The sequence below is a fragment of the Gobio gobio genome (assembly GCF_949357685.1).
Source record: "Gobio gobio genome assembly, chromosome: 20".
NCBI classification, from domain to species: Eukaryota; Metazoa; Chordata; class Actinopteri; order Cypriniformes; family Gobionidae; genus Gobio; species Gobio gobio.
In genome coordinates, this window is record NC_137113.1 from 38,396,419 (window position 1) to 38,413,918 (window position 17,500).

General features: G+C 36.1%; 1 protein-coding gene across 1 annotated transcript in view; it reads right to left on the minus strand.

The window, feature by feature from the left end:
- arid5b (AT-rich interaction domain 5B) overlaps positions 1-17,500 on the minus strand; it is a 179,653-nt gene that overhangs the window by 143,029 nt on the left and 19,124 nt on the right. The window contains exon 3 of the mRNA XM_079801320.1: positions 11,278-11,512. Coding sequence (XP_079657446.1) covers positions 11,278-11,512 — 235 coding nt within the window. The remainder of the gene's footprint in view (positions 1-11,277; positions 11,513-17,500) is intronic.

Here is a 17,500-nt window from a genome sequence, read left to right on the forward strand (position 1 = left end):
ATAGATAGATAGATAAATAGATAGATAGATAGATAGATAGATAGATAGATAGATAGATAGAAATTAATCAAAGAAAGTGATAGATAGATAGATAGATAGATAGATAGATAGATAGATAGATAGATAGATAGATAGATAGATAGATAGATAGATAGATAGATAGATAGATAGATAGATAGATAGATAGATAGATAGATAGATAGATAGATAGATAGATAGATAGATAGATAGATAGATAGATAGATAGATAGATAGATAGATAGATAGATAGATAGATAGATAGATAGATAGACAAATGATCTCTCAAACCACACTGAAAAAAACACAAGACATTTCCACTTCTCACGCTCTGTGCAAATCAACACCTGATCATCTTAAAGATTCCCCATCCGGCGTCGAGTTACAGTATACTCATTATGTCCCATATCATACACAGATAGCACAGCAGGGTGGAGTTCTGATCACACGGCGCATCTGATAACACCCAGCCATTGTTCAAAGACAACAACTCGCTCTTCAGCGGCCTTCTTATATATCATATATACCGTATTAGTCAGAGAACCTAAACTGAACCCAGTAACACAAGCGCAGGCTTATGTGATAGACACAGAGAAGTAAACAGACAGATAGCCAGCACCATCCTTCCTCTGACCTCAACGGTTTTGATGTCGGCAGCCAAAGCAGAAATTAGATTAGGTATCGCTACCATCCTGAGAATTAATTTGAGAAATATATCCCAAAGTCAAACTTCATCACACTGCGTAACAAGGCCAGAGGGGAGATATGTTAATTACGAGATTAAGAATGCATCAAGTCAATTTCAAGTTGTTTTTCCTTTTTTTTTCTCTCTCTCTCGGTTCAGCTTCAGCGAGAGCCATTAAACCTTTTTTCCTCTATCTAAGACAGTAACTTGGCAGCTGACGCAGTATATGAGCAAGCATAAGCAAATCTGCGCGAGTTTGTTACTGGTGAAATGAAATGTGACTTCAAAACTAATTGCTGTCACTCGACACATGTTTTGCAACCTAAATGTGCACTTGCTAGAGACTGATATATTACAAGATATTAGGCGCTTATTGGGTCTATCTGCAGACTTATTCCAAAATATCATTAACTGGAAACACTCTTGAAATGTGTAGCTGCAGTGAAAGTGATATTTTTGAAAGCCGCAAAAAAAAGCATTTAGCTGGAGAGGGCAGAACCAAAACGGAACATCATTAAATCTACAGCACTTTCAAGGGCAGCCCAAAGATCTGCATTATTATTATGCAGCGTCCCAGAGCGCTCTGACAGGAGCCTAATATGGCAGAATCCTTATAGCTATCCTCCCGTTTCCCTCGAGACGCGGCTAAAATTATTGCAGTCCCTCTATCGAAAGCACAGGACCTTTTAAAACCTAATTATTGCAGACATCACAAATCAGAACACAGAGTATATGTCAGATTTCTAGTCCCTAAGCCCTTCCCGGATGGCAAAATACATTGCAATAGAGGTGCTAAACAATGTTTCAATTCATTAAAAACATTTGTATTCTTTACATCCGCTCACAATCACAGCCAGTCTTTTGCTGGCTGTCGTCCACATACCAGACTGTGAAAAACCCCGGTTTAATTATTAATACACTCCCTATTTGTACAGTCGAACAATCTGCTTTTTATTTGGTACCAATTATAGCCAAATGCCTTTTTATTTTACAGCAGCAGGAGCGCAGTGCTGTTTCAAGAGTGACTGACACAACTTTCATATCACCTGCAGACAGCTTCTTAACTTGAGAAAGGCTGCGTTAAAACGCTCCGGGTCAAAAATGAAAAAGCACAACATGTCGGTGAATCGTTCTCCTCGGCCTAAATTCATTTCATAACCACCTCTGATCTCATATTAAAAAGTAAATGAGTTTACTCGGTGACCCCATAATTTATGATAATACGTTTCCCCTTTTAATAATAACTGACGTTGATGCACAAAGGTCAGCTGATTGGATGGTTCACTCAATTCACTCGAAAATAATAATTCTGTGATCATTTGCTCACTCTCATGTTGTTCTGAAACATAGACTGTGAAAAAAAATGAACGACGCGCCTTCACTCTTCACTCTCATTGTAGTAAGTACTTCGGATGAGACGTTAATATGCAATATGGCTGCCGTCGCATCATCCAGGTAGAGGCTACACATTGGTGGTGGGTGAGGAGATTCCCCCTTCTATGTAAAGCGCTTTGAATGTCTAGAAAAGCGCTATATAAATGTAACAAATTATTATATTAAGTAAAGCCACCAGTGTCCAAATCAAACCTGCTGCACTCGTGTTAAAAATTGAAGCCAAAGCTCTTGATCGCCCTCAGGTGGTTGGTCCCAGTATAGCTCATAACCCCCGCCCCTCCATGTATTCTAATAGACGCGAGACAAACTAAACAAACAAATTGCACTTCAAATAATTTTGTCCCAAAGTCGGTTTCTGTCATTTTAGGCAGTTTTTTATCACGCTGATTTCATTTCAAGTGTTTGTTTTTTAATAAGTTTGGTTTTAGTTAGTTATTTGATGCTATAAAAACAGGGGGTGTGTCGTTCCTGATTGACAGCTTCTCTGAGTGAAGTTGTCACTGAGGCACTAACAGACTTTTTTCGGGATTTTCAGGAGGAGATTGGAGCTTTAGCTTTAATTTCTACGTTTCCATAACTGTTTATTTCACACCAACATAATGAATTTTTCTGCATCTGCGAGAGTGCGGGCGGGCTTTTGATATCGCGGCTCTACTTCGGTCCCAAGGTCACTACTGTGCAGACTCGGCCCTAAATCTGTGCAAAATGGCGGCTTCACGTTTCTTTAGTGGAAGGCAGTGAAGACGCGTCGTCCATATTTTTTACGGTCTATGGTCCAAATATTGCCCTGACATCTTGAGTCATCTATGACACTTGAACAACATCAGCGTGATAAAAACTGCCTAAAATGACAGAAAAAATCTTCGGAAAAAATATATTTGAAGTGAAATTTGTTTGTTTAGTTTGTCCCATTACATTTCATGGAGAGGGCAGGGTTTATGACCTATACTGCATCCAGTCACCTGGGGGCGATCAAAATGTTTTGGCTTCACTTATAATTAAAGATTACGAGGGCACATGATTATTTAAAAAAAAAAATATTATGATGTGTACAGATAATTTAACTATAATAAATCCTGCAATATACCATAAAAAAGAATCACCCATTTTGATTTCATGGTGACTTTTATTTTAGAATATTATCAGTGAATAATGGCTTTATTTCTGTTCATCACACAAAGCTATTATATGACTTCATAAGACTGCATTTGGCGCACAAGTCATATGGAGAACTTTTATGGTGCTTATGTGTCCTTTTTGAAGCTTGATCGCTCCAGTCCCTATTCATTGTGATTCCATGGAAAAGAATAGCCAGTCTTCAAATTTCACTTTTTGTGTTCCACGGAGGAAAGAGAGTCATATGGGTTTGGAACAATAGAGTGAGTAAGGGTGTGTTCACACGTGTAGTTCGGTTCGCTTGGCTCATTTGGTTCGGACCAAAAAAAAAAAAAAAAAGCATTTAGGGCCAGATTTACTAAACAGGGCAAATTAACGTAAGAGCAAAAAACAAAAAAAAAACAAAGAGCAGATGGGAGTGGAAAGTTCTGCGTGTGATTTACTGACGACAAATTAACGTATATAGCTAGATCAATTTCATAATGACCAATGCAATCTACTAGTTAGCGTCTGGTTTAAGACGTGTTTTTATTGATTGGTAAATAATGGCGCAAAAAATTGCAGAGCACAAACCTTAGTAAATCCCCTTGCATGATTCATTTAAAAACTCTCCTCCCATAAATTTTGCGTCTGAAAGGGAAACTCCTACACATGATGCAATAAAGTCAGTCACAAAAAGAACTGTGCCCACACCTTTTTAGCGCTAATTTATCACTGCGTGTCTTTAGTCAATCCAGACAAGCTGTTAGTAAAGCTGGCCCTTAGTCCTATTGGGTGGTAAATAATGGCGCCTGTTCCGCTTAGCGTTCACACTGGCATTTTAACACTGAACCTAAAGATAACAAACCTAAAGACAGGGATACATTCACAATCACAACCTGATTGGTCAGCTTTTATTATGTATATTTCGTGACAGAACTTCCAAAACAATGCTGTGTGCTGGGCTACATCCGCTCGTTGTATGTGCGTAGCCTACATATGATGGTATTTGACCAGCTGAGAACTCGTGAAGAGCTTATAAAATGCTTCAAGTACTCAAAACAGGGCAGGAATCCCTCCGTCACGCACAAATGAAGATCTGCTGTGAGGAGACGCGGTTCTGACGCCTGTACCCAGGCCCGTCGCAAAGGGGGTGCGAGGCCCTGTGCGAACATGATGTGTGAGGCCCAGGGGTATATTAACGGGGGTCTACTGTTGCTATAGTGACAAACAATTTGTTATGCGTATATTTAAAAGGGGCTATATGCAACTTTTTCCCCACAATAAACGTAACAATAGCCTTTTTATTTTACCATTTATGACTCAAACATCTCCTGATGAGCATACTGACACCTTGTCCGCTCACAGTGGGTGCACCTATAAGCCTGCATCCTATTTTTCCTATTTTCTGGCGGGTCGTTTTTTTCCCGCGCTGTCTGCGGATGTGACGTCGCCACCGCTGCGAGAGCGAGCAGAAAATAAGAGCAGTTCTGTTTTTTGGCCACAGGTGTCAATCGCGAGTTTAAATTTCAGAAAAACGCATATAGCCCCTTTAAGAAAAAAAATCGTATATATAACAGCAATAGGTTCAAGAAGTTAAACTGTAACTGAACTGACGTTTAAATGATGTTCTAAATTATGAATGGGTCAAACGCGTTTGCAAAATGGGCTGAATCCACTTGAATTAGTTTGGACTGCTCTATCACTGAATAATCTGAAGCGGTTTCTCAGTCAGTGAAATAGCCTAAACAGACAGTATTGAGAGAACAACCAGTGCTGTTTTTCTGTTGTTTTCCTCAGTGAACATGCGCTAAATGGATGTCAATTTCGTTGCTTTTTGCAGTTTTCAGATTTAAAAACATTTAAAACTTCTAGATATAGGGTAGTCTTTACTAGTTCTGTGGCACTGGTGCTCCGAAAGGTGCGTAATTGTTAGGCTATATGGTCATTTAACTTTATAGTGTTAAATAAAAAAAACGTTTGTGCGTCAGATGAAATGCAGGCGTCTTGCTTTCTCCGTCCATGCAATAATTGCGCATTCTTCAATGAGCATGGATTTCTAGTGTAGCCTATTTAATTGAACTTCTTAGGTAGCCTAATATCTATGGTTTAACCCATTTCAGAGGCAGCCAAAATCAGAATTTGAATGGACTGAATTAGGGCTACACGATTTGGGGAAAATATCTAATTGCGATTATTCTGGTTAAAAGGGTGATTTGCGATTTGAATGCAATTTTTTATTTTATTTTTTTACAAATGAAAAGTTTATATATTAATATGACTAATAATAATTATGATCATTATTATTGCTAAATAAAAATATTTAACAAAATAAGAAATATTACTATTACAATAACATTTTCATTATTAAAAATAGAGTATTTTAGAATAAATATAACAATATAATACTACTACCCCTACTACTACTACTACAACTAATAATAATAATAATATTTATATTTTAAAGAAAATTTATTTTACAAAAAAAAATGCTGGGTTACCTGTTAATATGCAGACAGCCTGACTAAAAATCATTAGAAAGGTCTAAGGATTTATTGTAAAATTATCATTATAAAAATCTGTGCTTTTTATCTGTGATATCAATTCTTAAAGTCTATGTCTTTAATATGAAATATGAGCCTCTTTTACATCCACTGTAGGGAAGAAAACGCCTGTATATTTAAGAAAAACATATGGATTATCATATACATTTATTTAGAGAGAAGTATTTTTCTCATTTGTTACCAAAAATTTTAATTCATACTGGAGACCAGGTGGCGCCCTCGAGCACAAACTCCACATTTGTTAGAGAAGTCATCGTTTGTTTTCAGGAAATCCCAGGGAAATCCCTAATGTGAAGCTAAGCTAGCTGCAGGCTGAATAAAAGGAAGATAGAAACGCTTTGACTATTTAAACATGAGGACAATAAACACTACTGCATCAAGATATTGTGTATTTGAGTTCTTCAAGCCTTCTCGGGTATTTTAATAATAATAAAGCAGTGCTGACATAGACTTTATCACTGCCTATAAAATAAAGCGTTGTCTGCCTCATTCTGTGATAAGAAGCCATGTCAGCTCACAAACACTCGACTGACTATATGAAGTGAGTTAAAGTGTGTTATTAAACGTATTTTGTTTGACAACGGGTTTATGAACACTTCACATTACTAGTTTGTGAAGTTGTTTGACATGTGTTGTTTTTTCAAACGCGCGTTTTTAGAGCCGCTCTTCACACACAGGTACGCTGGGCATTTATTTATTTAATTAAAATCGCAGCCTTTGCGCTTTCATAATCGCACATAAGCCAAATCGCGATTGCGGTTCGATTTCGATTAATCGTGCAGCCCTAGACTGAATAAAACTCTCTACGAACTTGACATGCGATGCCCACTGACTGACATCTATGCGCATTAATCAATGTCACACACACAGTCTCACACAAAGAGAAATATTAAGTTACTGCATATTACATTTTTAACAAGCAGAATAATACAGCATCACGATACACATTTTTAGCTATGTCTTTTAACAATTTGTATTTTAAAGGACAAAAACGTCTCGGTTACGTATGGTAACCCTGAGACCGGTTATGCCAACTATTTTCAAAGGAAAGTAGCTAAAGCCTGCCCAAAAAGTCACTAAATGTCGCTAGATGATGTCAGGCGTCAATTAGCATATCCGTGATGTCACCACGTCTTACTTCCGTTCTGCCTGCCTTATGTGTTTTCTCTCCTTATCCGTGCTCATATACTGTATTTTAAAATAATATAATAGAGCCAACTGTCCAATAAAGACGTTCACATTTGTCCCTGGGAACGAGTATGATATAGTGAATGACTAAATGTGTATATGTATAAAATAATCGTAATTGAGAGAGGTCAGAAACTGGATGGCCTAAAGCTCTGTGATAGTGAGTAATATAAGTGATAAGCACAAGAGAAGAATGGAAATCATAACGGGTCAAACCAAATTCTTTAGATACTAAACAAAGGAAGCTAATAAATCCTGTAATCACTGTATGCTCATGTGGAGCTCACTCATTGATGTCTGTCAGCTGCTGTGTGCGTTCACCGGCATGCGCTGCTGTTCCTCTCAACCATCCGAACACGGTAGACGCAGGGAGAGGTGTGATGGCAGGGAGAAAGCAAGACCTCGCGTTCTCAGGACAGTACTGGCGAAATTTGTAAAGTTACTGAGGTTTGTCCAAAAAGTCACTAGATTTGTCGTTAGTCGTTTTTTTGAAAGACGGCACCGACTGAAAGGGAACACAAATTTTAACTATTGGCTTTTACATCAAGTCAGCTGTCACTTTACTTTGCGCGAGGGCCTGTGGGGTCGCACACTTGGCACAGCCCTTGTGACGGTCCTGCCTGTACCGAACTGTGATGGGCAAACTCATGACTATGACAAGAAAAAAACAGGCATGATTGAGCATTCTGTCCTTTTTAGGGTCTCATCTTCCTGTTTTTGGTTTGTGTACATGTCTTTGGTCCGTGTTGCGTTCATATTTCATTTAAACCACACCAGAGTTTGTTAGGAAGTGTGTTTGGTGTGCTTGTTTGGAGCGCACCGGGGATCGAATGGCAGCGTTCACACTTAGTCAAATGAACCACACTAACAGAGCAATCGCACCAGGGTTCGTTTCAATCCAACCAGACATGCCAAGTGTGAAACCCTAAATGACAACAAAAATTATTCATTTTTTATTGACAGAGTAAGTCTGATACTGAAAAAGCTGCCGTTCCGAATAATCCAAACAGCTAGAGAGCAATAGTAGTTCTGTGCCAGAATAATTTGCTTACCAAGTGGATCTCGAGGTACTCTGAGTAAATCCATTTAGCATCCTGACAACACAAACACGCTCATATATACTCATTAAAAAGCGACTTATTAACATTACAAAAATGCGCACACTCCCAAAACGGGAAGAAATAATAAGGTTGCAGGACTGACAGCGAATAAATCACAGATCTTTTTGTGCAGCTATTGATTGTCATTCACAGCTGTAGCCTGCACATAAGCAACAGTGACAAAGCATCCATTATTGATTCTTCTATCTCATAGGAACCTCATACATCAGCCCACTTGAGAGCACGTTTGCCTCCACGCTCCAAAACAAAGCAGTATGCAAATTCCAGTAACTGGCAAAGTAAAAAGATCCATCCACTAGTGCTGCATAATTATCATATCCACCAAATTGAAAGGGGTGATATGTATATTTAGCTCTTCAATGGCTTTTAACCTGCTTGAGAACTGATTCAAATGCTATGCACTGAAAATGGATTAATCTGGATTTTCTGCAATCTGATTCTGTCTGTTACAAAGACAGAGTCTGCAGAATTGTGGAAATCCCCGGTTGGCCTTTCTGACTGCCTGGGCGGGTTGATGATATCGCTAAAACAATCATCTCGATATTTTCCAGCCTTTACGTGATATTCTATAGATCTATACGGCCTTGATTTTTATGGATTTGTTCTTTCAGTCACAGGAATCATTTCAACCAAACAACCATTGTAGCCAAGCAGATTCAGAAAATCTAGTTTGGAATAATTTTCCAAACAATTTTTCACATTTTCATTTATATTGACCAATATAATAACACAATCAATTACTATAACCTTCACCTACATACATCATTTACTAAAATCTTTTAATAAAAGTAAGTAAAATGCCACTGTGGCTTTTTGATGTTAAAATCTTACTCAAGATTGACGAAATAAACTGCCATAGAAAAAAGTATTCAAAATCTGTGCTTTTTCTCTTCTGGGAAAACAGACCAAAAATATTGATGACTCATCCTGCACTCAGAGGCGTAACCAAATGTTCCTCCAATCAAATGCCATCTCGAATGAGAACATGCATGTTTGCAACTTTGATTAAACTAAAGCCTGTTGGCTATTTAAAAAGGCACGTTTTAAATAGACACAAGGCACTGTATGTCCTGCCCACATTTTCATGTCAAGCTATTTTCTTAACACTTCATTAACACTGAACAAAAGAATGGTGGAAGGAGCAAAAATGACACGTAATAAAAATTGCATTAAAATCTTCATGATATTCATCCAGGCTGAGTTTTAAAATCGCCAGAAAAACCATTGTGAATCACATAGCCCAAGCCAGCAGCTACCCAGCCAAAATGACATATTTATATGACACACAACTACACACACACACACTAGTAAAAAAACTCTTGGATTACAAAGGTTGCATATATAACAATTCATGTGATATCACTGTGTCAACAGCTAATAAAAGAAACATCTGCTATTTTTATTGTATCTCCTTCATAACACAAAACGGAGTTTGACCCCGTTTTGTTAAGCTATCAAGCACACACGATAATTTCAGTTTATAATGGGCTACATAAAATATACAAAGTATGAGCAAATATTTTGTTTTCATAAGGGTTTCTGATTGCCAAAATGGAGCTAAAACGAAACATATAATGCTTTGATAAATCAGATCCTTACTGAGCAATCACACAGGAAGCGTAATCACACTGGGTGTGATCCGTCTGCACATTAATGAGCATTTATACACCATATTGTTCCCAGTTAATGAGAGACACAAACAACCAAAGAAGGAAAACGCACAGAGGGGGATGAATACAGGGGCGACACCCTGCCTGTTTAAACAAGTGTCATACTCAAACACTTTCTTGTTGTGTCTTGTACAATCACTTAAGTTTCTACTCGGTGTAAAAAAAATAGGTTTGACGCTCATAAAAAGAAACATTCAAGCCGTGTTATTATCAAAGCCTGCAGGCAGTTAGTCATGACAAACAGCACATTATTTTCTCAAATGTTACGTGAACACATACACTGCCAGTCAAAAGGATTGGGAACATTTTTGAATGTTTTTGAAAGAAGTCTTTTATGCTCTCCATCTCCAAGGCTGCATTTATTTGATCAAAAATATAGTAGAAACAGTAATATTGTGAAATATTATTACAATTTAAAAGAACTTCTTTCGATTTCAATTTATTTTAAAATGTAATTTATTCCTATGATGGCAAAGCTGCATTTTTAGCTCCATTCTTCAGTATCACATGATCCTTCACAATTCATATGCTCATTTGCTGCTCACTTATCAATTATTATTGGTGCTCCTTTATTAATAACAGTTCATATTATTATGAGTAGAACAGTTTTTGCTGATATTTTTGTATGTACAGTCCCTTTTGATCAATTTAATGTGTCCTTGCTGAATACAAATATATATTTTTTTACATCCCCCGAACTTTTGAATGGTAGAGTATCACAGTTTCCCCAAAAAAGTAGCAAAAACTTTGTTTTCAACAAGGAAAGTTTCTTGAGCTCCAAATACGCAAATTAGAATGATTGGTAACACTTTACAATAAGGTTTCATTAGTTAACTACATTAGTTAACCCGAACTGCACTTCTACAGCATTTATTCATCTTTGTTAATGTTAATTTCAACAAAAGTTGCATTTGTTAACATTAGTTAATGGACTGTGAAGTAACACACTAACAACGAACAGCTGTATTTTTATTAACTAACATTAACAAAGATGAACAAATACAGTAGCAAATGTATTGCTCGTGGTTAGTTCATGTTAGTTAATATATTAACTAATGTAAAGAACTGAAACCTAATTGTAAAGTGTTACCGAAGGATTTCTGAAGGATCATGTGACACTAAAGACTGGAGTAATGATGCTGAAAATTCAGGTTTGCCATCGCAGGAATAAATGACATTTTAAAATGTATTTAAATAGAACATTTTTCTTTTAAACTGTAATAATATTTCACATTATTATTGTTTTTACTAATCCAATAAATGCAGCCTTGGTGAACATAAAATACTTTTTTCAAAAACATTATTTCAAACTTGAGTTTGAGATATGTGCAATTAAACGTTTATAGCAGGACCTCAGATGTACGCAAGTCTCTCCCCCCATGTTCTTTCAAGAGGAAATGACTGCAATAAAGAAACCTGCCATAATCAAAACATTATGCCTATGGAATCAGAACGCTGATCAGAAACATCAGAACCACTAACCCAGGCGGCCCGTCTCATGTATGTGGTGTCTGTGAGGTATGAGAAATCATGCTGCATACCGAGTTCAGCCTTCTCTTTGAGGACGTCCTTGAAGTTGAGGCCGCTGTTGAGCGTGGACTCTCTGTATTTGTGGAGCGCTTCTCTCTGGCCGTTCTTGCCGAGCTCTTTCAGCACCGTGGGTTTCAGGGGTATGGCCCGCAGACCCTTGTTCCAACTCGACAAATCCGCCACTGTCCATTTCACCAGATCTTCCAACTTCACAATGACTTTCTCTGAGACGGCGATTACTTCATCCTGTCAAGACACAAACACAAAATGAGGAAGGACACAGGTGTGCTGAAAGTGTGTGAAAAATGAACCAGGCAAAACATGCTTCAATTCCTAATCGAATGAAAACATTCACCAAATTGTGGCCACCAGACTACGCAATTATACTAACCAACATAAAAATGGGAAGGAAATAAAACAGGACATAATATCATTAAAATGACCCTCATAATTGTGTTTCAAGGTTAATAATTCTCTTAAAATATCTGATCATTTGACTTTGTGGTCTCCCTAAAAACTTAACATTTATCAATTAATGATTCATGATATTTGCACCCTAACCCTAACTTTGTACATGAACTGAGAAATCAAATTTTCATACTATAAGACTATCCTGTGAGTCTCAGAGCTGAAAACTTCCTTGTTAGTCCAAAAAGAGCTTTTATTGTAACCAAGCCCAGATAACGACTCATTGTGGAATGTGCCTATCTAAATATAGGTGAAAGACCACCTCTGCAGAAGAAAATCAACGCCTACTTCATCATTGCAACATTGGCCCCACCCACTGGAGTGTTAGTGAGATGACGAGGAGAGAAGAGCAATACAGGATGGACTACAAATAACCATAGACAGTAAAAAAATATGGAAGTAGTGTCCGTGACGTCATCCATAGGATTCTGATGAGCAGTTTTGAAGCGCAAAGTATAGACGAGATGGCCGTGGCCATCTTGGCAGCGCATCACTCCCGGATAACAGGAAAATGGGCAAAAAGGCAGGACGTGGGCGGAGCTGAAGTGACGCGATGACTAACAGACAGCAGAAATATGGCTATCTACCTGTCACTCAAAGTGGCCACGCCCTTAATTATGCAGAACTTTCATGCTTTATATAATGTAAACGAGTTATAAAAAAATCCACCCCCCTCACAGTTGTCATGAAGGGCAAAATTAGCCGTATAGACCAAAACCACAATTTGTACCAGGCTGTAAACATGTTTTAATCTGCCGTAAAGTTGGGCATTTTAACATGGGGCTCAATGAGATTCTGCTCCCTTCTGGAGCCTGTCCCTAGCGGCCAGTCGAGGAATTGCAGTTTAAGTCACTTCCGTACTGGCTTCAAGAGAAACTGCGGGAGGTTGCCGCTTGCAAATAACATTACCTTCCAAAAGTCCTAATGCTAGGAATGTGGTTATTTATTTTCAACAATTCACTGTGGATTCTTTTAATTTCGGCGCATTTGGACTCAACAGTAATGCAACATGTAAGTAACGTGTTAATTCTAATGCCTGATCTGTGACCAGTGATTTCTAATATGTAATGATTCAGAAGTTCTTTCCCTATGTGTCAGTAAATCAAACCAGTGACTAAACGGTCAACTTCACATTGTTTCTCTTATAAAGATTAAAAGATAATCTGTTATCTAAACTGTGATTAAATTATATATAGAAAGTGATGACGGACGAACGCTCCCTTTACAATCGCTGGAGCTGTCAATCGAACAGCGCAAGTTTATCAGTGACTGAGTTTTGGACTCTCGCCAAAACCCCCGTTATAATCAACACATCTCTTATTTACATTGTGTTTGCACTGTTAGTTATGATAAAAGCATTCGTTAGTGTGCAGAAATCGAGTGACGAGATCACAGCATTCATGCGCTCAACATGTCTGTGGTCGGCTACAATGCTCATCACTAAATACACTAAATATAATATCATAAATCGAAATATAATGCTATCAACACTTTTAATGATTAGTTAACCTTGAGACTGAGCTGTAATAGGAAAAACGTGCTATAAGTTTTCGAGAGAGTTCCACGTGTAATACTTAGCTATTTCATATGCAAAGACCTTAGCCAATCACAGCAGTGGGCGTTTACACTGAAGTCTCACAGCAGACACGCCCCTTCAAACAGAGTGTTCAAATCAGAGTGCTAAAATCAGGGTAGGAAAAATGCCTTTATTTCTAAATTGTGATTTTTTTTTAATGTAAAAATCATACTAACATTATAAGTGCACCCCAGGGCGCATTATAAAACAATAAGACAATGCAGTTGAATTTTATGCATCATTACTCCAGTCTTCAATGTCACATGATCTTTCAGAAAACATTTTAATATGATGATTTGGTGATCAAGAAACATTTATAATTATTACCAATGTTGAAAACATTGTTTCTGCTGCTTAATATTTTTGTTTAAAACCATGATACACTGCCATTCAAAAGTTTGGGGCAAGTACGTTTTTGTTTAAGAAATTAATACTTGTATTCAGCAAGGACGTATTAAATTGATCAAAAGTGACAGTAAAGACATTTACAATGTTACAAAAACATCTATTTCAAATATATGCGGATCATTTGAACTTACTATTCATCAAAAAATCTTTTTCAAAATGACGTTTTCCATTACGTCAACACTAATCTCAACACTATTATATAATTGAGCACCAATAATAACTGAAAAAAAGTATGATTTGGAATTTTTTATAGCATTTAATTCAACAGTTTTTGCTCCGGTATCAAAATTGGTACAGAGAACCGCAAAATTTGACTGGCATTGGTACCGACTACTGAAATTTTGTTACCATGACAAGCCAAACCTAATGGACAGTCCTAAAGATTGGATTTGATAAACTGGGTTCAGTGTGCACAGCCTAGGGCACTAGACAAATAGCACAATCCTAACCACAGTCATTTCTTCCTTCTAATTTACGTCTTGCGCAAGTTGCAATTCGAAATGTTGTAATTTGAAGTGCAATTCCATTTTAATGCGTCACCGCACTAAAGCATTACAATGACTTTGCCAAGCAGACTTGCTTGCATTATTAGCTTATAAAAGTGAAGCAAGAGCTTTGCTTGTGACCTGGCATGGGATAACAGAACAGTCCCAGTTATACAGCGAATCTGGGGAACAGATGCGTTCGTATTTGGCAGAGCCCTGGATCATGGACTTTTGACTGACCGTACAGCATGCTGAGAAAATTCACTGAATGCTTCCTTCGCATTGTTTGGCTACGTTTCCCCAAGCTTGACCCAATAAAGGCAAGCATAGATCAGAGGGAATACCTGCTCTGCGGTACTGGAATATAGTTCATATCTTTGCTTCCTCTCCGTTCAGTGCTTCATTCCACCGGATCTGCAGGCAGCAACAACTTTCTGCTGAAAGGACCATGTCTAATTATGTCCTCTTTAAGTAGGGCTATTTCTTTTTAGGGTTTCAGATTTTTTTTCTTGGTTCCATTGAATAGGTTCCATTGTCATGCTGTCAAGCAAACAATTTATCTCTCACACAGACAGCGTAACGGGACAAAAATGGAACTTTACTTCAGTGTACTTAACCGGAACATATGAAAAGGTTTATAAAGTTACCAAGAAGTGGGTTTGGCCTTAATAAAAGCAGCTGATGGAAGGATATGAATGCGTTATCTGAGATTTCCTTCTAACTTGCAACAGGGCATACATGCATTCCTCTAAGTTTACATAACATTCCAGTGCATCATGGAATATTGCAGTCTAAACCAATTGATCTCAACTGGTGGGTTGAGATCCCAAAAAAAATAGAAAAGCGAGAAGGATAAACATACCAAGGGGGAAAAAAAACGTACTAAATCCAAACAATTAAATGCAACTACACTGAAAAAAATTATTCGTTGAATTTACTAAATTTTAATTAAAGTGGTCGCAATCAATTTATTTTAGCACAATTTAAACAAAAACACATGCAATTCCCATAAAACCAATTTAAAAAAAAATTTAAATCAAAAAACTAAATTTAAATTATTTAAACGAGCACAAATTAATTATGCTTAATTTAATCGGGCCATAATAATTTTTTTCAGTGTAGTAAGGATTGCATAAAATAAAATAAAATAAAATAAAATAAAATAAAATAAAATAAAATAAAATAAAATAAATAAAATAAAATAAAATAAAATAAAATAAAATAAAATAAAATAAAATAAAATAAAATAAAATAAAATAAAATAAAATAAAATAAAATAATAAAAATAAAATAAAATAAATAAATAAAATAATAAATAAATAAAATAAATAAATAAATAAATAAATAAATAAATAAATAAATAAATAAATAAATAAATAAATAAATAAATAAATAAATAAATAAATAAATAAATAAATAAATAAATAAAATAAAATAAAATAGGCATGTCACTTAACACTGTCTTTTTTGTTTACTTTTAATTTTGGTACTGTGTTAGATTGCAACTTCAATTTAAAATCGGGGTCCTGAAGCAAAACTGTGAGAACCACTAACTTAAATTACATTTTTTCAACCACTACGGGTGTAAATGGAAAACATGCAGCCCTCAAGATTGCACACCTCCAAATGTTTGCAGCAGAAAAATGAATCTAGCCTCTTCATAATGACCATCTGAGCGCAGAGGCATTTGTTTTCACGCGTCTATAAAACTAAGTGGGTCAAACACTGTTAATCCTAATGGCGACACAGCAAAACTTTACTATAAGATCATGTGCCCTGCTCCGCCGCTTTGAAGCTCTGATTGCGCTCTGCTACTTTGACTGAAATATTGTTTCATTGTGTAAATTCATTTAGGAGGAAGCTAATAAAACACTAAAAAGATGAACATTGCATTTACCTTCTGTTATTAAATTATGTAAAGAGAAAGATCAATCAAAGGATTTAACAGGTTTCTTTGCATTACTTTTGAAAATACGCTCACCTCCTTTTTATTACACTTTAAGGGTCTTTAAGAAGCAGACCGAAGGGGTGTAGACGCAAAGCCCCTCAACCAGAGTCACGCTGAGCCCGTCTCACTCCGTTGATTCAGGGGTCAGCTCAAGAATTCCCCAGGTCAGCGCAGATTTGTACACCTGCTTGCATGTCGATTTAATTATTGACCTGCTAACGTGAAAAAAGGGCCTTGCAGATTCTTAGGAAGTCTTTTTAAGTCTAGTTAAAAGTTAAATCAAATATTCAGCTTGAATAATAAATCTCACTCTGAGCTGAAACTAGGACTGGGCATTACAGCATAGAAAAAAATAGATAGATAGATAGATAGATAGATAGATAGATAGATAGATAGATAGATAGATAGATAGATAGATAGATAGATAGATAGATAGATAGATAGATAGATAGATAGATAGATAGATAGATAGATAGATAGATAGATAGATAGATAGATAGATAGATAGATAGATAGATAGATAGATAGATAGATAGATAGATAGATAGATAGATAGATAGATAGATAGATAGATAGATAGATAGATAGATAGATAGATAGATAGATAGATAGATAGATAGATAGATAGATAGATAGATAGATAGATAGATAGATAGATAGATAGATAGATAGATAGATAGATAGATAGATAGATAGATAGATAGATAGATAGATAGATAGATAGATAGATAGATAGATAGATAGATAGATAGATAGATAGATAGATAGATAGATAGATAGATAGATAGATAGATAGATAGATAGATAGATAGATAGATAGATAGATAGATAGATAGATAGATAGATAGATAGATAGATAGATAGATAGATAGATAGATAGATAGATAGATAGATAGATAGATAGATAGATAGATAGATAGATAGATAGATAGATAGATAGATAGATAGATAGATAGATAGATAGATAGATAGATAGATAGATAGATAGATAGATAGATAGATAGATAGATAGATAGATAGATAGATAGATAGATAGATAGATAGATAGATAGATAGATAGATAGATAGATAGATAGATAGATAGATAGATAGATAGATAGATAGATAGATAGATAGATAGATAGATAGATAGATAGATAGATAGATAGATAGATAGATAGATAGATAGATAGATAGATAGATAGATAGATAGATAGATAGATAGATAGATAGATAGATAGATAGATAGATAGATAGATAGATAGATAGATAGATAGATAGATAGATAGATAGATAGATAGATAGATAGATAGATAGATAGATAGATAGATAGATAGATAGATAGATAGATAGATAGATAGATAGATAGA